Source organism: Pan paniscus, chromosome 5 (assembly GCF_029289425.2).
Source record: "Pan paniscus chromosome 5, NHGRI_mPanPan1-v2.0_pri, whole genome shotgun sequence".
Classification (NCBI taxonomy): Eukaryota; Metazoa; Chordata; class Mammalia; order Primates; family Hominidae; genus Pan; species Pan paniscus.
Window position 1 is genome coordinate 53496378 of NC_073254.2, and position 27169 is coordinate 53523546.

A 27169-nucleotide genomic window follows, 5' to 3' on the forward strand; every position below is an offset into this window, starting at 1 on the left:
GGGCAGACATTGATGTCACTAAAGTAGATGGGGCAAGGAGCAGTCCAGGAGAGGGATAAGGGAGAACTAAAATAATAAGGTTTTGGATTTGTTTGATACAGGAAACAAAGAGCTCTGGGGCTCCAGGGAGTTGTGGATGCACAGAGTTCATGATAAAGTCAGAGGTTCAATGTTACCCAGGCTTACCTGGTGTTTCGTGGCTCTCTGTAAGATGTCAGCCATGGTGACACCCCTCTGTCTTCCCTAACATAGCAGTTCATCCACATATTCTATCTGTAGTGTACCTAATGCTAGAGAGAGCTCATGGAGTAATATGAATCACATACAAATTTAAATTTCTGAAAATGTATATAGTAACATGTGGATCCTTGACTTTTGTTAACTTCATTTTGTTGTCTCATCAGCTATTTTCATTGAACTTTCTTCTCAGACTTATTTGTATTTTTCTTATACGGTACTTTATATGACTTTTTAAAATTGGGGTTGTGCCATATTTCAAAATGTCGGAATGGGTCTCAAATGCCTTTTGTGTCATTTTACTAGAATATTGTGTTCTCTGTTCATGTATTCAACTGCATGCATGTTTCAACTTTTAAGATAAGTGTCTTTTGGGATATTCCAAATCCCCAACATCTGAATAGAGGTTGCTCACAGAAATAGTAAAAGAATTTTAAGTTATATCTAAAATATACTATACAGTCAATTTTTGTTCATTAAAAATCAGGTTTTACTTCATTGATCCTTACTGGGAAAGTCATGTATTTAAAGGTAATATGAAGCTAATATTCCAACTCTGGATGGAGTTACAAACACTTGCTAGATCTGATACTAGGACCCTCATATCACTGTATCTGACTGAAAGTTCTGTATGTGAAGCATGACACCTTATGCATTTATCATGGCATGACTTTTGGAAAGGATGCAGATAGTTCGGGTATGCATGTTTGGGTCCAGATGTGGCATTCTAGCTGCTAATCAAATAAAAATGCTGAAGACAGAGCATCTCCTCCATTCTTCAGCTTTATTCCTAAATGAATCCAAAGGCTGCTGTATAGGATTTCCTCTACTCCCCACCAAACGCAGCTTTTTCATAAGCAAAGAAGCCTGGTTAACTTTCCCAGCAGCCTCTTAGGATTCTGCCAATTCATGTGGCAAATTTCACAAAAGGCTGTGGAACTGACACCAGGGAAGGAGGAGAGAGAAGGGTGCAATTCTCTCTTTCCATACACTGCAGAGAAAAGGCAGAAGGGGGCGCTTTCTGGTGGGGCATAAAGAGTAAGGGTTTGTAAGATGCATCTCAGTGAACCTGAAATATTTGTCCCTGATTTATCTCTGTTAACTTCTTGACAACTGTGATGGGCTTTGCCTTATGGGGATTTATTTTTCTCTGTTTTTCAAACTGAAAATGATTTTTAATATTCTTTATTCTAAAAGTCCTACATTCTTATTGAGAAGCATAAACAATAGAGAAAAATAAAGAGCAAAAAGAAACTAATAGGATTTCGAAGACTGTGTGGTAGATAGAGCTCCCTCTCCCCTCTCCCCTCTCCCCTCTCCCCTCCCCCCTCTCCCCTCTCCCCTCTCCCCTCTTTCCACGGTCTCCCTCTGATGCCGAGCCGAAGCTGGACGGTACTGCTGCCATCTCTGCTCACTGCAACCTCCCTGCCCGATTCTCCTGCCTCAGCCTGCCGAGTGCCTGCGATTGCAGGCGCGCGCCGCCACGCCTGACTGGTTTTCGTATTTTTTTGGTGGAGACGGGGTTTCGATGTGTCGGCTGGGCTGGTCTCCAGCTCCTAACCGCGAGTGATCCGCCAGCCTCGGCCTCCCGAGGTGCCGGGATTGCAGACGGAGTCTCGTTAACTCAGTGCTCAATGGCGCCCAGGCTGGAGTGCAGTGGCGTGATCTCGGCTCGCTACAACCACCTCCCAGCCGCCTGCCTTGGCCTCCCTGAGTGCCGAGATTGCAGCCTCTGCCTGGCAGCCACCCCGTCTGGGAAGTGAGGAGCGTCTCCGCCTGACCGCCCATCGTCTGGGATGTGAGGAGCCCCTCTGCCTGGCTGCCCAGTCTGGAAAGTGAGGAGCGTCTCTGCCCGGCCGCCATCCCATCTAGGAAGTGAGGAGCACCTCTTCCCAGCCGCCATCACATCTGGGAAGTGAGGAGCGTCTCTGCCCGGCCGCCCATCGTCTGAGATGTGGGGAGCATCTCTGCCCTGCTGCCCCGTCCGGGATGTGAGGAGCGTCTCTGCCCGGCCGCCCTGTCTGAGAAGTGAGGAGACCCTCTGCCTGGCAACCGCCCCGTCTGAGAAGTGAGGAGCCCCTCCGCCCGGCAGCCACCCCGTCTGAGAAGTGAGGAGCGTCCTCCCTCCTCGTCCGGGAGGGAGGTGGGGGGGTCAGCCCCCCGCCCGGCCAGCCGCCCCGTCCGGGAGGTGAGGGGCGCCTCTGCCCGGCCGCCCCTACCGGGAAGTGAGGAGCCCCTCTGCCCAGCCAGCCGCCTCGTCCGGGAGGGAGGTGGGGGGGTCAGCCCCCCGCCCGGCCAGCCGCCCCGTCCGGGAGGGAGGTGGGGGGGTCAGCCCCCCGCCTGGCCAGCCGCCCCGTCCGGGAGGGAGGTGGGGGGGATCAGCCCCCCGCCTGGCCAGCCGCCCCGTCCGGGAGGGAGGTGGGGGGATCAGCCCCCCGCCCGGCCAGCCGCCCTGTCCAGGAGGTGGGGGGCGCCTCTGCCCGGCCGCCCCTACTGGGAAGTGAGGAGCCCCTCTGCCCGGCCAGCCGCCCCATCCGGGAGGGAGGTGGGGGGGTCAGCCCCTTGCCCGGCCAGCCGCCCCGTCCGGGAGGGAGGTGGGGGGGTCAGCCCCCCGCCCGGCCAGCCGCCCCGTCCGGGAGGGAGGTGGGGGGGTCAGCCCCCCGCCTGGCCAGCCGCCCCGTCCGGGAGGGAGGTGGGGGGATCAGCCCCCCGCCCGGCCAGCCGCCCTGTCCGGGAGGTGAGGGGCGCCTCTGCCCGGCCGCCCCTGCCCGGCCGCCCCTACCGGGAAGTGAGGAGCCCCTCTGCCCGGCCAGCCGCCCCATCTGGGAGGGAGGTGGGGGGGTCAGCCCCCCGCCGGGCCAGCCGCCCCGTCGGGGAAGTGAGGGGCGCCTCTGCCCGGCCGCCCCTACTGGGAAGTGAGGAGCCCCTCTGCCCAGCCAGCCGCCCTGTCCGGGAGGGAGGTGGGGGGGGTCAGCCCCCCGCCCGGCCAGCCGCCCCGTCTGGGAGGTGAGGGGCGCTTCTGCCCGGCCGCCCCTACTGGGAAGTGAGGAGCTCCGCTGCCCGGCCACCACCCCATCTGGGAGGTGTACTCAACAGCTCATTGAGAACAGGCCATGAAGACAATGGCGGTTTTGTGGAATAGAAAGGGGGGAAAGGTGGGGAAAAGACTGAGAAATCGGATGGTTGCCGTGTCTGTGTAGAAAGAGGTAGACATGGGAGACTTTTCATTTTGTTCTGTACTAAGAAAAATTCTTCTGCCTTGGGATCCTGTTGATCTGTGACCTTACCCCCAACCCTGTGCTCTCTGAAACATGTGCTGTATCCACTCAGGGTTGAATGGATTAAGGGCGGTGCAAGATGTGCTTTGTTAAACAGATGCTTGAAGGCAGCATGTTTGTTAAGAGTCATCACCACTCCCTAATCTCAAGTACCCAGGGACACAAACACTGCGGAAGGCCGCAGGGTCCTCTGCCTAGGAAAACCAGAGAACTTTGTTCACTTGTTTATCTGCTGACCTTCCCTCCACTATTGTCCTGTGACCCTGCCAAATCCGCCTCTGCGAGAAACACCCAAGAATGATCAATAAAAAAGAAAAAAAATAAAAAAAAAAATAAAAAAAATAAAATAAAGATATACCTAATTCATAAAAAAAAAGAAACTAATAATTACAGAAAAAGCTCATCATACAAAAATCATACTGCAAAAATACCCTTCTAGTTTTTTTCTGTGTCTATAAGCACAATATTAACAACAAAATTAGATCATACCATAACTGGGTTTGGTGCCATGTTATTTTATTCTATAATCCCCCAATGACACCTCGCATGATCAATGAATATACAGCTACATCAGCATTTTTATTGGCTATATAGATTTTTATAAAGCTTTACTAGGATTTATTATTACAAATACTGTTATAAAGTCATATAGATTCATCTTTGTACACTTGTCAGATTATTGCTTCTAAAACAGCCTTATTAAACATTGAATAAATACAAAAGAATATATATACTGTATATAAAATGTAAAGGACAAATATACAATGTTGCTTTTTTACGCCACTCTTTCTATGTTTTGCTTCTTTTCTTCTTCTTCCTTTTTGGCTTTTGCTAAATAAGACTTTTCCCATTTCATTTTTTTTCTCTTTGCTAGTTTGGAAGTTATGTACTCTGTTTCTGTTCTTTTACCAGTTACCCTAGAAATTTTAATGTCAGTTCTTATTTAGGTCTAAAATTAATATATTTATGCTAGGCATGGTGGTGTGTACCTGTAGTCCCAGCTCCTTGGGAAGCTGAAGTAGGAGAATTGCTTGAGCCCAAGAGTGTTAAGTCTAGCCTGGGCAACAGAGCGAGAACCTGTCTCTTTAAAATAAATAAATAATAAATAAAATGAACATATTTACTTTCCTTTCTCTTAGATGACTTTAGCTACAGTCACTCTCCTCCTGACATTTCAGTATTTTAATTTTATCTTTTATAATCCCACAATTAGACATACAATGATTGTTTTATACTATAATGCTTATTTAGACTTACCTATGCATTGGCCCATTCTTTTCTATACTTCAAACCTTCCAACAGAATAACCTCCCTCCTTTCTAAAATATACCCTTTAGAATTTCCCCCATGAGGGGGACATTCTTTTATGGGTGATAAACTCTTCTATTTTTGTATGAAAATGCCTTATTTTGCCCTCCTTTTTTGAAAAACAGCTTTTATGAGATGTAATCTGCATATCTTAAATTATCTCATTTCAAGTGGACAATAAATGATTTCTAGTAAGTTTACCACTGCAATATAATGTTATAAGATTTCCATCACTCTAAAAAGAAATGTTGGGCCCATTTGTGCCAGGCTGTCATCCCCAGCCTCAGGCAACTGCTAATCTACTTTCTGTTTCTGTAAATTTACCTTTTCTGGACATTTTGCATAAGCAGAATTATACATTATGTGATCTTTTATGTCTGGATTCTTTCACTTAACATAATGTTTTTGAAGTTCATCCATGTTGTAGCGTATATTAATACTTCCTTGGTTTTTATTGCCAAATAGTATTCCAGTGCCACATTTTGTTTATGCATTTACCAGCTGATGAATAGTTGGGCATGTTCTACTTTGGGGCTATTAAGAACACTGCTATGAACATTCATGTGCAAGTCTTTGTGTGGACATGTCTTTTCATTTCTCTTGTGTAGATAACTAGGAATGTTATGTAGTTATTGGGTCATTGGGTCATAATCTATTCTTAACATCTTAAGAAACTGCCAAACTGCTTTCCAAAGTGACTGCATCAGGCCGGGAGCAGCAGCTCATGCCTGTAATCCCAGCACTTTGGGAGGCCAAGGTGGGTGAATTGCCTGAGCTCAGGAGTTCAAGACCAGCCTTGCCAAAATGGTGAAACCCCTCTCTACTAAAGTACAAAAAAATTAGCTGGGTGTGGTAGTGCACGCCTATGGTCTCTGCTACTCAGGAGGCTGAGGCACAAGAATTGCTTGAACCCAGGAGATGGAGGTTGCAGCGAGCACCACTGCACTCCAGCCTGGGCGACAGAGTAAGACTCTGTCTCAAAAACAAAACAAAACAAAACAAAGTGACTGCACCATTTTACAATCCCCTCTAGCAATTACGAAGGTTCAGGTTTCTCCACATCCTTGCCAATATTTATTATTATGTATCTTGTGATCATAACCATTCTTTGTAAGTGTGAAGTGGTATTACATTGTCGTTTTAATTTGCTTTTCCTAATAAATAATGAAACTGAACATCTTTTCATGTGCTTATTGACCCATCTGTATTTCTTCTTTGATGAAATGTTTATTCAAATATTTTTTCTTGCCTTCATTCTTGAAAGAGAGTTTTGTTTGGCACACAATTATAGGTATATAGTTATTTTATCCTAGCAATTGGAAGACATTTTTCCATTTTCTTCTGGATTTCATTGCTGCTGTTGAGGAACTGACTGCCAGTGTAATTGTTATTTCTTTCTAGATAATCTGCTCTTTCTCTCTGGCTCCTTTTAAGATGTTCATTTTGTTTTTGGTTTTCTACGGTTTTACTGTGATGTATCTACATGTAGAGTCCAAGGGCGGGAGGGATTTGGCTTGCCATTACTGGCTTTGCAAATATAGAAAGTGGGCCACAAGCCAAGAAGTGCAGGTGGCCTCTAGTAGCTGAGAAGGACCTTCAGCTGACAGCCAGCAAGAAATTGGATACCTCAGTCCTGCAATCTCGAGGAAGTTAATTCTGCCAACAACCCAAATAAGCAAGGAAATGGATCCTCTCCTACATCCTGTGGAAAGGAACCCAGCCTTGCTGATGTGTTGATTTTAGCCCAGTGAGACCTGTGTCATATTTAGCACCTACAGAACTGTAAAATAATAAATATGTCTTGTTTTAAGCTGCTGACTTTGTGGCAATTTGTTATAGCAGCAATAAATAGTATAGGTTTTAAGTTTTAGTTATGTTTGATTTCTAGAACTTCTTTTTAACTCTTTTTCAAATATGCTATTCATGTTTATAGTTTCCTCTTTAATACTTGTATTTTCAGTCTCCTTTTAAAACTCTTCAATATTGCAAATACAGTATTTTGTAATGTGCATCTGAAAAGTCACTTAAGATCTCCACAGGTCTGATTCTGATTTCTGTTGTTTCTACTGGCTCTTTCTCACAGTTCCTTGTTTCCTTACAACTATTTAAACTTTTGACTTTGAGCGTATGTCTATTGGAAATTGACTGTTGGATTATTTGAGACCTGAGTCAAAGGTATATTGCTCCAGGAAAGAGTTGTGTTTGCTTCCATCAGGTGCCACCTAGGACTTCCTAGGACCACCTTAAAATAAATTCTTGGCTTGAGCTTTTCCAAATTGCACAGGTAATATGAGTAAATGTTAACTAATGTTACAAACATGGTGAATTCAGAATTTTCAGGAAAGATTTTTCCCCCGCTTAGTGCTAAGCTAGGTAGAACAAGTTACCTATCATCTTCTTCTGACAGGTGGAGGTTACTTTCTAGTTTACCCTTATACTGAGGTTGTAGCTGTGTGGGGTCCCAGATTTATGTAGGAATTTCCTATTATGCTTTCCACCTCAGGTATGAGGGCTTCTCTCCTGTCTCATTGCATTATCCAAACAGAAACTCAAAAACACCAGTTAGTTGATGCCCCCAGGGTAAAATCTGGCTTTATCTCTCTGGATTCCAGCATTCACTTTATTTCCAGCATTCATTTTATTTGACCCTGAGGATTTTTTATTGTCTTGCCAGTTCAGTGATGTTTTTAAAAGGATGTTTTTCATATCTTCTCCAGAAGTTTTAGTTGTTTCAGAAGGGTGGTTCACAGTAACATTTGCACCATACCGTCAGAAATGTAAATGTCAAATGTCTCTTTCTTTTTAAGGATTAATTCTTAGGTGTAGAATTGCTATATTAAAAGGCATGCAAGTATAATATTTAGATATATATATTTCCATATTACAATGGCTTGTTTTCTGTTCAAGAAAATAAAACAGAAAAACAAGTCACTAATCTCAAGCATTTGCTGAATCCCTTTTAGATTTGCCTCTCACATCTACAAAAGGAAATATGAATGTGGTTGACATCTGGACAAGAGACAAAATTAGCAAACAAAACAATAATCCTCCAAAATAAAATTATGTGAAGTGTATAGATGGTAAATTAGGAGTTCAGAAAAGGCTGAAAAATTTAAATCTGACCATGTCACACCTGGCTAGGGAAATCTTCAGTGGCTGCCCATTGCCTTTAGGGTGGTGTTCAGAATCCTACAAGTTCCCATATAACCCTGCATGGTCTGGCTCCTGCCTCTTCTCTGTCCTTGTCGCTCCTCCTAGCTCACTGGCTCCAACCTCACTGGCCTTATCTGTGTTCCTCAAATGCACTGAAACCCTTTTCACCCCTACCCTTACTTCTTATCTGAATGTCCTTTTCTGCCTCCCACCCCACCCCACCCCACTGCCTGGCTGACCTGTTCATCCTTCTGGTCTCAGCTTACATGTGACTTTTTAACTTTTACTAATCTTCTAGTGTAAATTACCTCTGGCACACAAACACATACACACACACAGGCACATACAGCGCCCCACCCCCCACCCACCCACACACACACACACACACATTTCTACTCAAATGTCCAGGTAACTGGTCAACCCAGCATCTCAGGGACAGAGACTAAATTCATGCATCTCAGAGTGTCTGGTCGACCTGAAAGAAAGCTAGAGAGTGGGAATGAGAGAATCAAACCTCTCTGAAAGCATCCTGTTCTTTCCCTCCACAGCACTTGTTAGAATGGGATTATCTAATATCTATCTCCTCCACTAGAGAACAGAACTATGTCCTATTCCCTGCCATATTCTAGAACTTAGCTCAGTGCCTGGTACATGGTAAATCTTTATTGAATAAATGGATTTAAAGATGCATGGCTGCATTTGAACAGGTGGAGCCGATGGGCGTCAATAGATTTCCCTGGAAATCATAAAACTAGTGGAAAAATGAGAAAACCAAACAGAAAAGACGAAAATATTTTAATAGGTTATAACTCAGTGAGGAAATATGAATGTTCCTCTTTGAGCCAACAAGCTGTCCTATAATGATAGACTCTTATGACCAGTCTATAGCAGGGGAGAGTGAAAGGAGGTGTGCCCACTGTTCAGCATGAGGTGGTCAGGTTAGCTACAACCAAGATGGTGAAGAAGCGATTTGGATTTCCAAGGGTGTTTTTGGGTCTCTTTCCTTGAAGATGGAGAGTGTTTCATTTCAGTGATGTTCTTGATGTCCTATTAGGAGGCAGTAGAATGGATCTCTAGTTTCTTTCATTCCTCTAGGTTGATGGTAGTTAACTTTTCTTCTTTTTTTTTTTGTAACTTGCTTTGATTTAAGTGATCCTATCAGTTCATTTTAACACTTGACACTTATCTCTTACATGTTTCCCTGTAACATTCTGAACAGCTCACTCTTTTTACTAGGTATCAGAGTAACACTGCTTCTGCTGTTCTTGAAACAATTACCAACATTCAACCCAAAGAGAGTGGAGGTGGTGTGGGAGAGACCCGGGAGGCTATTGTTTATAGATTATCTGAAGATATGCTGAGTAAACTCCCTCCTGATTACATTCCTCATGAGGTAAGTCTTGCTGGTTTCCCACTGGCATACTATATTTAAACAGTAAGTTTGATTACCTTGAAAAGCAAGAATCTACCTGTTGGTGACTATGTGGCAGATTACCTGTGTGAAAAATTTTGACTATATTACTAAACTCTGCATCTCTCATTGTTCACATAGTTCTCTCTTCAAAACTTAAAAATATCAGAAGAAAACATTTTCCATGATGCTTTTCTGTTGCATTCTTTTAAAAATTCCTTCACAAGTTAATTCCTCCTCAATCAAAGTTTCCACAATGACCCATTTATATATCAATTTCTATGATGCCTTAAGCTGTGCTAAAAAAAAAAAAACTCAAAAATCTTTAAGGCCAAAAAGCAATGGTGTTGGTCATTTGGTATTCTATAAGACGTTCCAAGTGTTTTAACTGTAGGTAGATGATCCACCCATCTGTTCCATTGATTTTTAATCACTTCTGAAACTCATTGAATAGGGTAGAACAATTAGTGGAGATATTATGAATATAAGCACCCTGTTACCAATCTGAAGTTTTCTAAGAACCACACTTATTCATTGATTAGTATGGGGTGGCATGGGACAGTAGCTGTGTTTTTGAGCACTCATTACAAGCCAGGCACTGTCCTAAGTGCTTCATACACATTGTGACACTCAGTGCTCAGGACAGCACCAGCAGAAATCAAGCTAAGTGGCAGAGCAAGAATTTGAACACAAAGTGATCTGACTCTAGAACCTGCAGTCTTAACTAGTTTTAGCATGCAATGAGTGTCCCAACAATAAAAAGTGTTTTATTGCCTCTTAAAATAATTATTGTTTCCATTGTGTAGATAGGTACCAAGACCTTTGGTTAAGATATTGAAATCAATAGCTTCATGTAGAGATAGTTATAGTAAGGGGAGAAAATATTTTTAAATGGATAAATATTGTAAGTATACATTTTCAATAGTTTTATTGGTGTGATCTTCAAAAAACAAGGCAACATACTTGCCTTCAAAGATTTTTAATACTGGCATGTGAAAGTGAGATAAAACTTACTCTAAAAGATTACACCACAGGACTGCTATTGCCAGGGGAAAGGTTCAAGACCTTGTGATAATTCGAGCTGTCCAGTCTTAGTTGGGGCCACTTCACCAACAAGACCTTTGTTCTGGTGATTATTCCAGCAGAAACTGAGCATCAGGGGTGTAACTAAATGGATTCCTATATGGGAAAGAGTTTGTACTAAGAGACATCTAAAACTTGTCCCTGTTCCAAGATCACTTACTTTTTAGTGTCTTATTTTATAGAAGAGATCTTTCTTGAACAGGTGGCTGTAAAGTGAATTTTGTAAATCAAAATATAATTATACCATTGAGTTCTGTAGTAAAAATGAAGCTACATTATTGTAGAGAATACTACCTGGTCCCAGAAACATAATGAAAATGCTATATAAGACTACAGCAAGTCTTAAATTTTATTAATAAAAAGACAATTTTAGGCTAGAACAATAATTATACTCAAAATCAGGACTAGAATTACATTTTCTAGGGTTTAAGGTTTTTCTAAGCATGTCTCTATCTCAAGTAAAGTTTCCCTTTTAAAACCCTAAGCAGGACAAGGTGATTTGTTTGAAACTGTTAATATACTAGAGATACCTGGGATATTGATTTGATACTGTAGTCAATACCTGAGCTTTATTTTCCACTCATGGGGTTGCAAAAGTATTTCTATAATTTCCCTTTTCCTTAAGAGTGAATTTCCACTCTTGAGATGGATTGATTTAAAGGGAATTATATATAGATATAATTTATATATATATATACACACACACATGCACGTGCACGCACACACACACACACATATATATGTATGTATGTATGTATGTATAGCATATACATATGCTGTTCAGCCCCTGGAGGTTGAAGGACTTGGGATGGAGATGAGAATGAGGCACTGGAGGCTGCAAAAATGTAGGCTCTAGAACCAAGAATTCTGAAGAGTAGCTGAAGGTTGCTACGTCGGACTGCATTAGGGACCTCCACTGGCATGCTTGACTGATTTTAATATAGTTTGCTCCACCCACATAGGTAGTCCTATTCAGGCTGCCTATTTTATATCTGTGCTCAGTGTTATATCTCCTTCCCTTTTTGTGCTTTCCGTCTTCCTCTTTCACTCACTAGAAACAACCCAATTGCAGTAAACAGAGGTGTCCCTTGCTGAAAGGAAACTTCTGCACCATACTAGAGGCCTGTCCTATAAAAGGAGGAGAATGGTTCAGATGACTCTGAAGCCCACCCATCTCTAACATTCCAGGCTTTATGAGGGGGCAGTGGGCATCTCTGGCAGAGAATCCTGCAGTTCCTGGCCTCCTGTGATCCTTTGGATTGATACCTCACTTTGAGTTCTCTCCTACTCCATGTGTCCCTTCCTTGTTCCTTCGATTCTGGCATCTCTTTGATTGTGGCCAGCAGAAAGTTCAAATCCCTCTATGAGTTCCTGCCAGTATTTGTAGTCAATCTTTTGCTGGGCATATGTCACCAAATTGAAATGTGTATATTGCATTGGCTTGTTTTCCAATAATTGTCATATTTTATTGTTCCCACAACCAGAGGCTTTTGTATTGATCTCTTCAAAATAGTCAATAAGTGATACATCAAAAGGAACAAATGACAGATATTTAACTGGCTTTCCTACAAAATCAAATATTTTCATTGATTGGATTAGGAAAGGCTCTCTTTAGCTGTCATAGCTAAGGCAACAGTGATCTTTGGAAACTATAGCTAATCATATTTGTTGGTAACTGCTCTGTAAAGATTTTTGCTGTATTAACTTTCTGTGACATTTCTAATAACTCTGCAAACATAATGAAGAAAAAAATTCCACTGTACTCCTATGAAGGTTAGATTGCAAAAAGAATATCTAACTGACACCCAGTACTTAATCATGTGAAAGGAGAAAAAGGTACAATTTTATTTCAGCTCTTTAAGGTACATTTCCAATTATTAGCTAAGTACAATCAGTAAGAAATAAAAATCATTTTAGTTGAACAGTAGTTTTGGAAACGCAGGAAATGGAAAGTTTAATGGCAAGTTTGGTTCTGCAAGACATATTTTAGAATTCATTTGGGCTGGTAGAGATACATCTAGAGGAAGAAAAAGAATTGAGAAAGAAGAGGTTATTGGAAGAGAAATGACAGATGAGAAAATCTCCTTTATTGCATTGTTTACTTTGTTTTAGGTGAAATCTCGTTTGATAAAGATGGGCCATCTTAATTCAATGAACATATTTCTTAGACAAGAAATTGACAGAATGCAAAGAGTCATTTCAATACTCCGCAGTAGCCTGAGTGATCTAAAATTGGCCATTGAAGGAACAATCATTATGAGTGAGGTGAGCTGTTATTACATCAGTAGGCATTTCCTTCTTTGTTGATGTTTCTTATTCATGTGTTTTAACTTTTTCTTCTCCAGAATCTGAGAGATGCTCTGGACAACATGTATGATGCTCGTATACCTCAGCTCTGGAAAAGAGTGTCTTGGGATTCGTCCACACTGGGCTTCTGGTTCACTGAACTTTTGGAAAGAAATGCTCAGTTTTCTACGTGGATATTTGAAGGGAGGCCTAATGTGTTTTGGATGACTGGTTTCTTTAATCCCCAAGGTATGTGCTTATAGGAGATTTGGCAAACTTGGAATTTGTGTATTGTTGGATAGTAGCATCGTGTGATAAATATATACCATATAAAACAATATGGAGGCGTAGCTTGCTGGGTGCTGCACATAGCCATTCAAAGGCGAAAGAACACAAATAATTCTTCTGTATTTGTTTTACAAATTCAATCTGAAGCTTTTCCTATCAATTCTTTACAATGTGGTAGCAAAACCCTTCCTTTTTCTTTTCGCCAACTTCAGCAAACCATCAGTCTGGGGTTAGGACACATGAAAGAGTAAAAAGAAGTTTCTCTCTAACTTATAGTTTTTAAATGTTTGTGAAATATCAAAAATGAAGCACCAAAAGATGCAAAAATTGTTTCCAGGGTTTAGAAAATTATATTGGTTTCAAAAATGACTGTGACAAAAGTATTCAGAGAACTTCAGGGGGGTTTTCCCCCACTCAGTTTTCTAGTTTTCTTTTTCTTTTTTCCTGAAAGAGTGCTTTATAATTCTGCTTCATTTATTCCTTCCTTCTAGAAATGTTTACTGAGAAAGTTAATGGCTTGATGTCATAGAGTTTGTAAGGTTCAGAAACATGACACATTTTGTCTTACTAAAATATGGATAGTTTTACTTCAAGTAATTCTTGGTGAAAATGAAGAAATGTTGAATTCCTTATGGTTCAGCAGCTTATGGCTCCATTTGTAATAAAATTTTAGAAACATTCACACTTACAGATTTAGGATGAATTATTGTTTCTTGTAGCAATATAGGTGCATCTCATAAAATAATGTTGAGTAAGGGAAACCAAACAGAAAACATTACATGCGGTATGGTTCCATTTATACAAAGAAGAAGAACAGGCACAATGGCTCTATAGTGTTCAAAGTCAGGATAATGACTGTAGAAGGAGGGCAGTGATTAGACAAAGGCACAAAGGGCCAGGAGCGATGGCTCACGCTTGTAATCCCAGCACTTTGGGAGGTCAAGGTGGGCAAATTGCTTGAGCCCAAGAGTTTAAGACCAGTGGGGCAACATGGTAAAACCCTGTCTCTACAAAAAATATAAAAATTAGCTGGGTGTGGTGGCATGTGCCTGTAATCCCAGCTACTTGGGAGGCTGAGGTGGGAGGATCACCTGAGCCTGGAAGATCAAGATTGCAGTGAGCCATAATTGCACCACTGCACTTCAGCCTAGGCAACAGAGTGAGACCCTATCTAAAAAAGAGAGAGAGAGAGAGAAAGAGAGAGAGAGAGAAGGCACAAGGGACTTCTGGGGCCCAGGAATGTTTCATTTCTAGATCTGGATACTGGTTATGTGGCTGAATTCCCCTGGTGAAAATTCCTTGATATTGCTGTATACTGATGATTTGTGCAGGGGTTTTTTTGTGTAAAGCATACTTTGATCAATATTATACATGAAAAATATGTATTTAATTGTCCTTTGTATACATACATTCATTCACTGTATGCATTTTCCAATACCTTAAAAATGTTTAAATTTGAAACACTAACCATGGTGATTTCTATGAACATATCAAATTATACATAGTATTTTATAAAGTCCGTAGCCTTTAGAGTTGTAAAGGGCAGCCCCCAGATTTCACTTATCTATTTTTCTCCCAGAATTTCCATTGAGTTAGGGGAGGAACATTTTTTATTATGGGTCTCAGATTTTGTGTGTCTACTTATGAGTCTCTTTCCTCCGTATGAGCCTCAATTTGAGTAAGTCATCACCAGGTAATTTCTGGCTGGGGAGCCTGAAGTAATAGCATTTAACTTAATAAGGATTGTTTGACCACCTCCCATTTGCCAGCCCCTCTGCTAGGTACTTTCAATGAAGAGAGATTTGAGACTTTGTTCCTGCCCTAAAGGAGCCTATAATCTGGTTGGTAAGACAGACACATCAGCAACCTTAATGTAATGTGATAAGTGCCCCACTGTGTGAGAACTAAGTGCCATGGTAGCCCAGAGGACGGAGAGATTAATTCTGCCAAGAGCTTCACACAGGAAGCAGTGAGTAGGGTTTGCAGAAGCAGGGATGCCAAAAAAAGAGCGGGTGCTTTCCAGATAGAGGCCTGAGCAAAAACAAGTCTTGTTCAGGGGAACAGGGAGACCAGTGTGGCCAGGGCTCAGGAGCAAGGCTGGGGGTAGTGAGGAATGAGGCTGGAGTATGAAAAATCTTCCGGGGCCTCAGGGGTTGGGGCTGTATATCAGAAGGTAATCCCAAGAGAAGGCAAGTGAGGGACTGGAATATGGAGGCCCAGTGCAATGAGACTCTTGCCAGGTCCAAGGAAGAGGGCCTGGGACCTTAACCAGGTGCCAAGGAGGGAACAGATTTGATGGAGTGATTAAATGGGGGTCTCTGAGAGAGCAAGGAGGGACAATGTAGGCTGGAGGCAAGGTACAAGACAGGGAACATTGGGAGAGGGACAGGTAGGGCAGAGAGATAGGGAGCACTGGAGAGGTGTGTTGGCAGACTTGGAGTTGGGAGAGGCGTAAGGACCAATGATTTTCAAAAGTGTGAGGTTATTGAGTGTATCTTTGATATTTAGAAACCAAGCGAGTGGAGTTGGTTCATCCCTGGCTTTCCATAGTCACGAATGCACATAATTTTTTTCAGTGATTTTTTTCATTCAAAATATAACTTTAAAAAGCAAAGTGTTAATATGAACTGATCTTTACTTGTTAATATTTGTTAAGAAATGTTACAAAGCCAAACAATACTTAAAGAAATACAAATGTAGATTCACATGATATGGTTTGGCTCTGCGTCCCCACCCAAAACTCATCTCAAATAGTAATCCCAGTGACTGGATCATGGAGGTGGTTTTCCCCATGCTGCTTTCGTGATAGTGAGTGAGTTCTCACGAGATCTGATGGTTTAATAAGTGTTTGGCAGTTCCTCCTTCACTCTCTCTCTCCTGCCTCCATGTAAGACGTGCCTGCTTCCCCTTCTGCCATGATTGTAAGTTTCTTGAGGCATCCCCAGCCGTGCAGAACTGAGTCCATTTAAACCTCATTCCTTCATAAATTACCCAGTTTCGGGTATGTCTTTATAGCAGTGTGAAAATGGACTAATACATCACATTTCAGTTAATGCCTTACTTTCCTTCATTTGTTAATAATACTTATCTTTTCCCTTTTCTTCAGTTCTGCTTTCAAGTTAGACTTTGATTCCTTCTCTCAGGTCTCTCCATGTCTTGGAAAGCCCTAACTTATTCAAACATCCTACCCTTTACACACAAGCACACACACACCCTTATCCATGACTGCTTTCTGTTAGTCGCACAGAAGACTGGAAGTCAACTCTTCCTGCACACTAATCACTTCTCTGCTCTCTTTTCATTCTCTTGACATGAGGGACAAATTACTTTCTGTTCCACCTCACTTGGCCAAATCTGGTAAATAAAGATTACAGCTGCTCCATACATGTTCCCAGGCAGTGTGCAAACAGATAGAGTCCTTTCCAACTGGAAGCCTCGCTGGACACTATTTGACATCAACAGTTGATCTCCCAACATGAATGTATCTCCTGGGTTTTATGTCCTCTAACTCAGTCCTCTTCAATGAAGTAATTTCTTTCTTTGGTTCAAAACATTTAAGTAAATGGCTTTAAAAAAAAAAACCCCTACATAGGCAGGGCGTGGTGGCTCACGCGTGTAATCCCAGCACTTTGGGAGGCCGAGGCGGGCGGATCACGAGATCAGGAGATCGAGACCATCCTGGCTAACACGGTGAAACCCTGTCTCTACTAAAAATACAAAAAATTAGCTGGGCTTGGTGGCGGGTGCCTGTAGTCCCAGCTACTCGGGAGGCTGAGGCAGGAGAATGGCGTGAACCTAGGAGGCGGAGCTTGCAGTGGGCCGAGATCGCGCCACTGCATTCCAGCCTGGGCAACAGAGCGAGACTCTGTCTCAAAAAAAAAAAAAAAGAAAAAACCCTACATATTTAAGTAAAACACAATGCAGTTTGCATAAAGGCTGTACTTTCATCACAAATATATATACAGTGATCAAAATCACCTGGACCATAAGGAAGACTATAGAACACCTGCAAAGGCTTTATTCACGTGTGATTGCTAATGTTTATAATTGTATAATGCAGTGTGGCATCTGATGCTGTTTAGTGTGTTTCCCTCATTGACCCTCTGGTGACTGCTCCACAGGCCTAAGTGACTTTGAGGTCCGTGCTACCTCAAGGACAAGTGACATGCCTCGCTTGCCCCTGGTCAGCACCTGAGCTTCTGCTGTTTGTAGCACTGCTGTTTGCCTTATGGGTGGCCTGATATTTTGTCTGTCATATTTGAAGAGGCTGAGTCAGCCACCGTGGAGCTCATCTGGCATTTTCAGCACCCCTCACAATCATTTCTGTAGCAATTGATGAGCTCAACCATGTGGCAATTAGACTGGATGATTAAAATAGTCAAGCTCTCTATCTGTGACCCTGTGATAGTTTTTTCAACGTGCAGCTTTTTTCTGTGCGTGGATTTGTCTCCTGGCAGATTACTCAGGCCAGGGGAACCTTTGTGCTCCACTGGGTTTTCCCAGCAGTTGTTGGTGCACATCTTCCCACATTATTTAAGATTGTTTTTCTCGGGTGTCGCAAAGGATGGCACTGGTCTGTTTTTCCCGAAGGTGCGCCTTTTCAGTGCATCGTGTAACATGATTTAGATTCTGGTGCATGAGCTTGCAAGTGTGTGTACATGTCTGTGCTGTGTGTGGGGATGTGTTTAAACCCAAAGAATATAGTCGTAATGAGCCTGACTTCAGGCCAGGGTATTGACTGCCTTTCAGAACATCTTAATTGATAGCCATGCTTTGCCATTTGATGTTAGCTATGACTCACAGGGGCTGCTAATGAAATGGAGGCAGAGGCTGAGTGTGTTCCCCAGGTCTCACACCTCTATAGTAGATTGAACCATGCAGTCCCGTTATTTTCCGAATGTTTAGCTCAATCTGGAGCTTGATGCCATTTAGATGCCAAATTGTGCCCACTTTTTTCTGTTTTTTTTCCTCAGTATCTTAACAAGCCATGCCAGTCAGTTGTGTCAGATATCAGTGACAACTTCTTCCGTAATGCAAATCAAGATTTTTCAGTTAGAGGCAATCCTGCTGGATCAAAGAGATGGATCATTTTTGTTCTGTTATCTTGCATTCTGTAAAAGTAATCTACAACTTTTTGCCTGTGTGTGTGTTTTCAGGGAAACATCATCAACTAGCTACAATCTCTGAATGCTTGTCTTGAAGAGTTATAAAAGTCTGCCGTTTGTGGAGGTGGGAAAGTGTGCCAAGGACTAATGGACCTTTAGGATTGGAAGGGACTTGGGGATAGCTTCTAATCTAATAGCAATTCTAAGCATGCCCCTGTGCCACTGTTTGATGAATGAGAGCTACCCTTAAACATCTTGGGAAATCTAGGTGAGTGGACCTCAAGTCCTAAACTTCAACGTGAGTGATAGCACTAACCTGCCCTGTCCCCAAATCACAGAACTATAGAAATGCCTCTGAGTGAATAACAACCCATCCTCCTTGACTTTCTGTGTGAGCAGCTTTTACGCACTGTCCTTAGACACAACCACATCTCTTGTAATTCCAGTTTCTGCATGTGTTTACCTTCCTTAGCAACCACCTAGTCCTTTGTAATCTGGCCCGGCTCCATCACTGTGCTGAAGCTGCTCTCTCCACGGCCCTCATATCTAACAACCTCCCTGATGACATCATTGCCCTTGACTAGAGCTAGAATGCTGACTCTGAAAACTCTCATGCCTTGGTTTCCATCCATGTCCCTCCTCTGATCTCTTCCTACCTCAGAGCTCACTTTGTGTGCTCTTCTCGGCAACTTCTGTCCTTGGCCTCGGCCCCCTCGTTGATGACCTCAGCCTATGAGTGGCTCATCTAATGTCCCACTGTAGCATGCTCATTCCTCACTTCCACCTGCCAAGTAGGAATTTCATCCTCCTGCAAAGGTCAGCAGAGCCATGATCTGCCCATCTTCCTCCTGAGTCATCCGTGCCAGGATTCTGCTGAATATGCTTGTGCACCATCCTCCAGGTCACCTGGACTCTTGTGAATGGGCTCCTCATGTCAAACAGTGTGGAAGAGGGAAACCAGGACAGCATGGTGTCATGGAAGGCAAGGAGAAGGAGAGTAGTAAGTAAGTAGTGGCAGGTGCTCCAAGAGGGCAAGTAAGATGGGCCAAAAATGGCCAGATGGATTTTTCAACAAGAAGACTGTTGGCAGAAGTCTCAGGGGAATAGGTGGGGAGGTACAGGAGTCTGATTTGGGGATGTGTGAGTGAAACGAGGAAATGGAGACGAGGTGAGTATGCATAACATGGATAATTCTCAAGACATTTGGCTGGGAAGAGGAGAATCAAGTTGGAGGAGTAGGTATAAGAATAAAAAGTTTTCTTTCTTTCTCTTTTAGTGATAGGAGAGGCTTAAACCTGTTCAAATACTGGTGGGAAGGAGAGAGAAAGATAGAAAGGGGGTTGTGGGAGGAATGAAGGAGGGAGAGAGAGCTCAACAATCCCAAGGAGGAGGGAAAAGAGGCAGGAGGAGGTGGACACAGCACTCACAGGTGGAGAAATGTGCTCCAGGCAGGCGGCACCTTGCACACTGTAACAAGAGTAATAAGGAAGGAAAGGGCATAGATGCTTATGGTGATGGAGCATAGGTAGGCTTGCTGGCAAGAAGTTAAGGGCATTCCCATCTGATGCTTTCTACTCTCTGTCTGAAGCAGGAGGCGAGGTCCTCTTGAAAGCAAGAAGGTGTTGGTGGAGAGATTTTTAAAAGAGTGGCGGAAGTTTGAGAAAGAGGGCAGATGAGGGGGACAGGGAAGGACTGATAAGTGGCCTTGAGAATTCTGTTGAGGCTCTTCATGGTGAACTGTGGTGATGGTGGCTGTGTGATGGTTTCTAGTTTCATTCAGCAGCCTCGTATAGACGTGAGAGAGGGGGGCATTTGGATTCATCTGGGATTGCGGTTTTGCCAGGCAAGAGATGAAAAGGATGGATCTGAACTAAACAGGGAAGTAAATGAAGAAAAGGGATGGAGTTGAGGAGAAGGTCATAAAAAATGATGAGGCCAAAGGTCTGAGAGGTCAGATGCTGAATGGGGTACTGGAGAGACCCAGGTGTTGTCAGAGTGCTTAATGGGTCGCAGCAGATGGGTATATGGCAAGGACAATGAGAGGAGGGACATGTGGCCAGAGGCTGTGGTTGTCAATGCAGCAGAAATTCCCTTAAAGGGTGGAGGAACAGCTGGGAAGGACAAGGTCTTTAGGGTTGAGCCGGGGCAACCTGGCGGAAGGTGGAAAGAACATTCTGTGAAAAGGTGGAAAATATGAGAGTTTGTCAACAGAGGGAACAGTGGAAAGGTTTGCGAGAGAGGGGAGAAGTGGGAGGTTGGTTAAAGGGAAAGGAAGCATAAACTAGCTCAAGGAAAAGATAGTTCAGGGCAGAAATTACATTTTTAAATGGGTTTAGCTGATCCCAGCCTTGCTAAGACAGGTAGTCCCAACTCTCCTGTTTATACCGAAGTTTTACTGGAGCCAATTATGTCCTGGATTAGTCATTTCAGAGAAGGTGTGTGTCTCAAGGGGCCCTGGAAAGAGTCAGCTTGTACTAGTGACAGTCTTCTTAATATTGTGCCTGTACTCTTCCCACTTGTCAAACTTGTTCTTAAAACAACTGTGCATCAGTGACTGTCAATGACTTGTCTGCAGAGCTTTTTACGGGGCAGTGGTTCTCACACCTGCCTCCACAGTAAAATCACCCAGGGAGCTTTTAACACATACTACTGCCTGGGGCCCCAGAACAAGTATATCAGAATCTCTAGGGATGAGCCCTCTAGAATCCATACAATCAATTTTCTTTTCTTTTCTTTTTTATTTTACTTTAAGTTCCGGGATACATGTGCAGAACGTGCAGGTTTGTTACATAAGTATACATGTGTCATGGTGGTTTGCTGCACCTATCATCTAGGTTTTAAGCCCCGCATGCATCAGCTATTTGTCTTAATGCTCTCCCTCCCCTTCCCCCACCAATAGGCCTCAGTGTGTGTGTTCCCTTCCCTGTGTCCATGTGTTCTCATTGTTCAACTCTTACTTGTGAGTGAGAACATGCGGTGTTTGGTTTTCTATTCCTGTGTTAGTTTGCCGAGGATGATGGCTTCCAGCTTCATTCATGTCCCTGCAAAGGACATGATCTCATTCCTTTTTATGGCTGCATGGTATTCCATGGTGTATATGTACCACATTTACTTTATCCAGTCTATCATTGATGGACATTTGGGTTGGTTCCATGTCTTTGCTATTATAAGTAGTGCTGCAATAAACATATGTGTGCATGTGTCTTTATAGCAGAATGATTTGTATTTTTTTGGGTATATACCTAGTAATGGGATTGCTGGGTCAAATGGTATTTCTGGTTCTAGATCCTTGAGGAATTGCCACACTGTCTTTCACAATGGCTGCGGAGAAATAGGAGTGCTGTCACACTGTTGGTGGCAATAAATTTTCTGAAAAGCTTCCTTGGTCATTCTAATGAGTGAAGAACCTTGACCTTGGACCTTTGCTGCCCAGTATGTGGTCCACCAGCCAGCAGCGTCTGTATCACCTGGGAGCTTGATTGAAATGCAGAATTTCAGGCCCCACTCTTGATCTACCTACTGAATCAGAACATGCGCTTTTAGTACATCCCCCTCCTCAGGTGATTCCCATGAACATTAAGGTCTGAGAATCCCTGCCTTAAAACAAATCTGGTGCCTGGGTTCCACCTCCAGAGATTCTGATTGTATTTATCTGAGCTGTGACTTGGGAATTGGGAGTTTTAGAAGATTCCTGGGTGTCTCTAATTTTCAGCAGTTTAATGTCACTGCCTTACAGCAAAGAACCGGGGAAGGTGCTTGGTGTATTTTTATTCAACGGGGTTGACCAACCCTATCTTTGTTTAATGATTTCTGACCTTTTGTTTAATTTACCAATGAACTACATTTGCTTCTCATTTGGGGGAAAAACTGCCTGTCTTAAACTCGTGGCAGGAACATCATTTCTCCTCATCTTCAAAGATGCTGCTGGGAAGCTTAGTAACTGATTAGACAGGAAATACTGCACAGCCTAAGGCCTATTGCATAAGGACCAGTTCATTTATTAAAGAAAAGAAAATGTTGCTTATTTTTAGTGTAAATCATTACAAAATGCCAACCAACTCCTTATAAATTTGAGAAGAGCAATCTTCCTGATTAGTTATTTCTTTCACCTTTTCTAAGACCTTGTATGAAATGATATTTAAAGCACTCTTCAGCTTTCTTTAAGCCAGCTGCTTGCACAAGTCAAACAACAGCCGTGAGTGTGTTGAACTGTTGGATTACTAGTATTATAGGAATGGACACATAACAAGTGTTACTTTAGACCTGAGTTTCCAAAGTATAATCCTAGCTTAAAAGGGAATTTTTTAAAAGAAAGAAAACAGGAAACTGTATTGTATTGGGAGGAGGCTGGAGGGGAGATGAAAAAAATCATTTGGATTTTGTGTGTGTGGGTAAGTGGGGGGTAGCTGTCTATAACTTTCATTAAGTGTTTTTTTTTTTCTTCTCTTTATAAAGTAAGCTGCAGGCTTTGGGTTGGCAAACCCCGGGGGGATGCAGAAATCTGAGGCTGCTACCTTTTTATCTGCCTTCACGGTACTGTCCTCTTCCCCCAGCTCCTCCCTGACCCTATGGACCAGGCCTCAGACTTTCCAGCTAACTGCTTCCCATGAGCCACTACTGTGATATCAGCCTATAACCAAAGGAGCTGGGGGGTCCAGGCTTGGTGACCAACCCTTCTCAGCCCACTCAATCAGGGTGCTCCCCACCTGCAGGCAGGAGGCAACACCCTGTCTGCTACCATCCTCCCGTTCCAGAGCCCACCTGCCTGCCCAGCCCTGCCCTGCCCTGCCCAGTCGAGCCATACCTTGCTTTGTCCCACCTGGGGGTGCCCTGCTCAGGGATGGGCTGGCAGGGCTGCACTCAGCTTCTCTGGTAAGCAGAGATTCAAGAAACCTCTGGGGTCTTGTTTTCTGGTCGTGTGATCCCAGGGGTGCACATGTTCCCCTTGGGTGTCTGAACAGAAGGGCCTGGGAGGGAGGGCCACACCCCTGCAGTCTTGCTGTGCTGGTGTAGTGGGCAGCTGCCTACCCCCATCCCACCCTGCACTGTGGGCTCCAGAATAGGCAGATTAAGCATTTTATAAATTGTATTTTAGATACATATTTCAAACTTGTGAGTTTTTAAAAAAGAACAAGCTTGACAAGTGTTTTAAGAAGTCATTATGCTTTATGGGTTTGAGGGGGAAGAATTTTTTTTAAAGCATCTGATTTAGACCACATGTAACTCAGATGTTTAAATAATCAAATCACCTGTTTTCATGTGGGTGGTTTACTCTCATGAAGAATAGAAGGTTACTATTGTTGAAGATTTTCCCCAACTTTTTGTTTCTCCCTTTGGAGTTAAACATATGAACATAGGAATCATTTTTGCACCACTGATGATTGAAATTTGGCTTAGGAATTATTAAAACTAAATTGTGCCAGCCAGGGGTGCAGTGGCTCACGACTGTAATCCCAGCACTTTGGGAGGCTGAGGCAGGTGGATCACGAGGTCAGGAGATCGAGACCATCTTGGCTAACACAGTGAAACCCCATCTCTACTAAAAAATACAAAAAATTAGCTGGGCATGGTGGCGGGCGCCTGTAGTCCCAGCTACTTGGGAGGCTGAGGCAGGAGAGTGGTGTGAACCCGGGAGGTGGAGCTTGCAGTGAGCGGAGATCACGCCATTGCACTCCAGCCTGGGTGACAGAGCGAGACTCCGTCTAAAAAACAATCAAAACAAAACAAACAAACAAACAAAAAACTAAATTGTGCCAAAACAAAAGTACTGCTTTCAAGCTCTTATAGAGAAAAATATATCAATAGTCTTTAAAAATTATACAGGCTTCAAAAAATCAGCTTTTCATTCCATTAGACTTGCTATCAGTCTACAAGAAAGATGGCCATTCATTTTTTAAATTCAATAATGAACAGTTCATTGGATTTGCTACCCTTTGAGTGCTGCAAGGATCATGCTCTCTTTAGGAAGCAGAGACAAAATGATCAAGACTTGAAAGGACATGTATCTTCTCTACGTTCTCTGAACATGGGAATGGCCCATTAACGTTTCCTATCTCCACTCTCAGACTGCAAATATATTTAACATTTTCCTTTCTTAATAGTACAAGGTAATGTAAGTGTGTTCTAGAGTCCACCTCCTGGCATTGCTAAGCATTAGGAGACTTATGGCTGAAGTCAGCTGGCCAACATCATTCCCATTAGGGAGTGCCTCTCCCCATTAGGGAGAAGATAAGACATGATGTCTCCTTATTCTCACTAGAGTTTTTCAGAGCTCTGATGATGGCTGAAGTCTTTGTAGCAGATGTGCTAAATAAGCGAGAATCCAGCTCTATCCTCCTCTGGCACCTATGACATTGTCTTGGTCATTGTCTAGCCACAAGGAGTGAGGTCAAATTTGCAGTTTAGCTGAAACTTTAAATGGTATAGGAAAATTTAATTATTCAACTTGTACAAATGGATGGTTAAGATCAGGATTCATGCCTTGTACATTATGACCTTGTAGATTCATAGATCAGTAATGAATCTTAAAACATCATAAAATAGGGTTGATTTAATTCCAAGTCCACAAAACCCTACTAGGATATACAGTGTCTAATACATGGATGCACACTGAATGTTGAATGGTGAAAATGACATTTTCATGGAGTGCCTTAGAATGGAGAATTGGGTTTTATTATTTTTGTCATATATACCATTGACTGGAAAACACACCACATGTTTTACTGCTAAAGTATGGGAGCCTCGATGTTTAAAATGGAAGTTGCCTGGCACAGTAGCTCGCATCTGTAATCCCAGCTACTCCAGAGGCTGAGGTGGGAGGATCACTTGAGCCCAAGAGTTTGAGACCAGCGTGAGTAACATAGCAAGACCCTGTCTCTAAAATAATAAAAAAGGAAGTCAACATACTCACATACTGATCAAATCCCCTGAAGTGACTCCACACAGAGCACAGGCATTGACCAGCCATTGCTACCAGGCAAACTTCTACTACATTTCCTGCCTCCTATACTTAACATTTTGTATCATAAAACCAGTCTCTCCTACTAGGCACTCGGTTTCATGAAACTATAGCTTTATAAGAATCTTCTATAAAAGTCCTTCACTCAGCTGCTTTGGTTGATTGGTCAACTCTTCTTTTGGGTTAATGCAAAGGCCCTTCTTTACCACACCTAATCCTATTTTAGTGGGCACTCCGAGTAAATGTCTCAAGATGCAAATAAAGCCAAACCATTTGAATTTTTATTTAAATTTTCAGTGGCTTCTCTCCATCCACAGACTTAAGTCCAAACTCTGACCTTGAAAAATCACTGCTCTATCTTCGTTCTAACCTTATCTGCTGTCACTGACTCCACACTCTCTCAGCCATCCATGTGTGTGTGTGTGCTGTTCCTTTACCTGGAATTGCCCCATCTGGCAAACTCCTATGTAGCTCTCAAGAGTCACCTTCCACTTCATCTTCTCAATTACGCTTTCCCTGAGTTGTCTTCCTGAGTAGTTAACTTTGTTCACGCCTTTTTTCATAATGACAACGTTGTGTCAATGTCCAGCCTCCCCCACACACCCTCTGGACTGAGCTCCTTGAATGTGGGGCCCATGGATGGCCTCTTCATCTTTGTGGTCATCTCACATAGTGCAGGGCTTGGTACATGGTGGCCACTTCAGCAAGATTTGACAGAGCAATGAAAGCATGACCATATGAGTGCCTCTCCAAGTGTCTCATTTAATAATGGGGAGAACTTGACTCAGTAAAGCCAGGCTAGGACCTGTTCTTTCTTTCCAACTCCAAGGGATCTCGACTCAGTGCTTATAATTATGCCTTGCAACTCTCCCCTCCCCCAACTCCCATTCAAACCTGATAAAATGTTCACTTTTGTGTTGTTTTGTGCATACATTGGTATGTGCTGGTTTGGTTCTCAGAGCTAACTAATCTAGGAGTAGCAGGAACACACACATTATAAAATTTTACTCATTGGAGAGCTTTATGATTTTTAATATTTACATGGAGGCCAAAATAAAATATGTAGATCATAAATATGTTTTCTTAAGGTTTTGAAGTCCAGTTTGAAGTTTAGGATATTTTTTTCTAACATTGATTGTTACTCTCCAAGAAAGGCTTATCTTATTGAATTGAATGCATGGTTTGCAAATATTAACTTTAAAGAAAAGCCACAGTGTACGGAACTGCATATTGTCTTAAAATCACTGTATTATGCACATTAAAATATGTAGCTTTCCTTTCCAGGGTGATTGCTTTGTTTGGTCAAATTGAAAGTCAGGTTTTCTATTTTGGCATTATGCCTTATTTCCCTAGACTAAATGAAATTGTTCCATTATAGCAAATAGAAGCTTGATAATGGTTTGATTCAAGGCTAATTGGAATGCTATTCTCAGAATATTTCACCATTCCGATCTTATTCCTCAATATTATATTTTCAAATAGAGATTGTGAGCTAGAATTGGGTTACAAGCCTTTAAGACTTGAGCAGCTGAAATCTCAGGAGAGTTTCAAACCAAGGCCCAGTTTGAAGTATAAATGGTACTGCTTTCCTGCTGTCAGCAGGCGAGAAAGATTTAGCTCATTGCGGGTCCCCACAGAAACGAAACACTGAGACAAATGTCTCCCCTGGGGTTTGGCCTCAACTCCTTTTGAGATGGATGTGTAGTTTGGAGATTGATAAGCAAGTAACACTTAACATTGCTTCCTTCTTGTTTTTAAAGCAGATTGCAACAAGGCTTCAACATCTCTTCTTTTTTTCTTTAAGGCTTCCTCACAGCAATGAGGCAAGAAGTGACCCGTGCCCACAAAGGCTGGGCACTGGACACTGTGACCATCCACAATGAAGTTCTGAGACAGACCAAGGAGGAGATCACGTCACCCCCTGGGGTAGGCGTTGCTGGGCAATAGCAGGGACCGTTCTGGAGCCAGAGCTGAAATTTCAAGTTCTGCTTAAAACTGAGCTATGAGTGCCTTGGTTAGGTCCATTTGCTTTGCAGTGAGGGTTCCCTCCATCATAACCAGA

At 42.7% G+C, this 27169-nt stretch overlaps 1 protein-coding gene across 1 annotated transcript in view; it reads left to right on the forward strand.

Moving 5' to 3' along the window:
• Positions 1-27169, forward strand: part of DNAH8 (dynein axonemal heavy chain 8) — a 332740-nt gene that overhangs the window by 296103 nt on the left and 9468 nt on the right. The window contains exons 89-92 of the mRNA XM_055113566.2: positions 9213-9369; positions 12583-12735; positions 12816-13005; positions 26912-27033. Coding sequence (XP_054969541.2) covers positions 9213-9369; positions 12583-12735; positions 12816-13005; positions 26912-27033 — 622 coding nt within the window. The remainder of the gene's footprint in view (positions 1-9212; positions 9370-12582; positions 12736-12815; positions 13006-26911; positions 27034-27169) is intronic.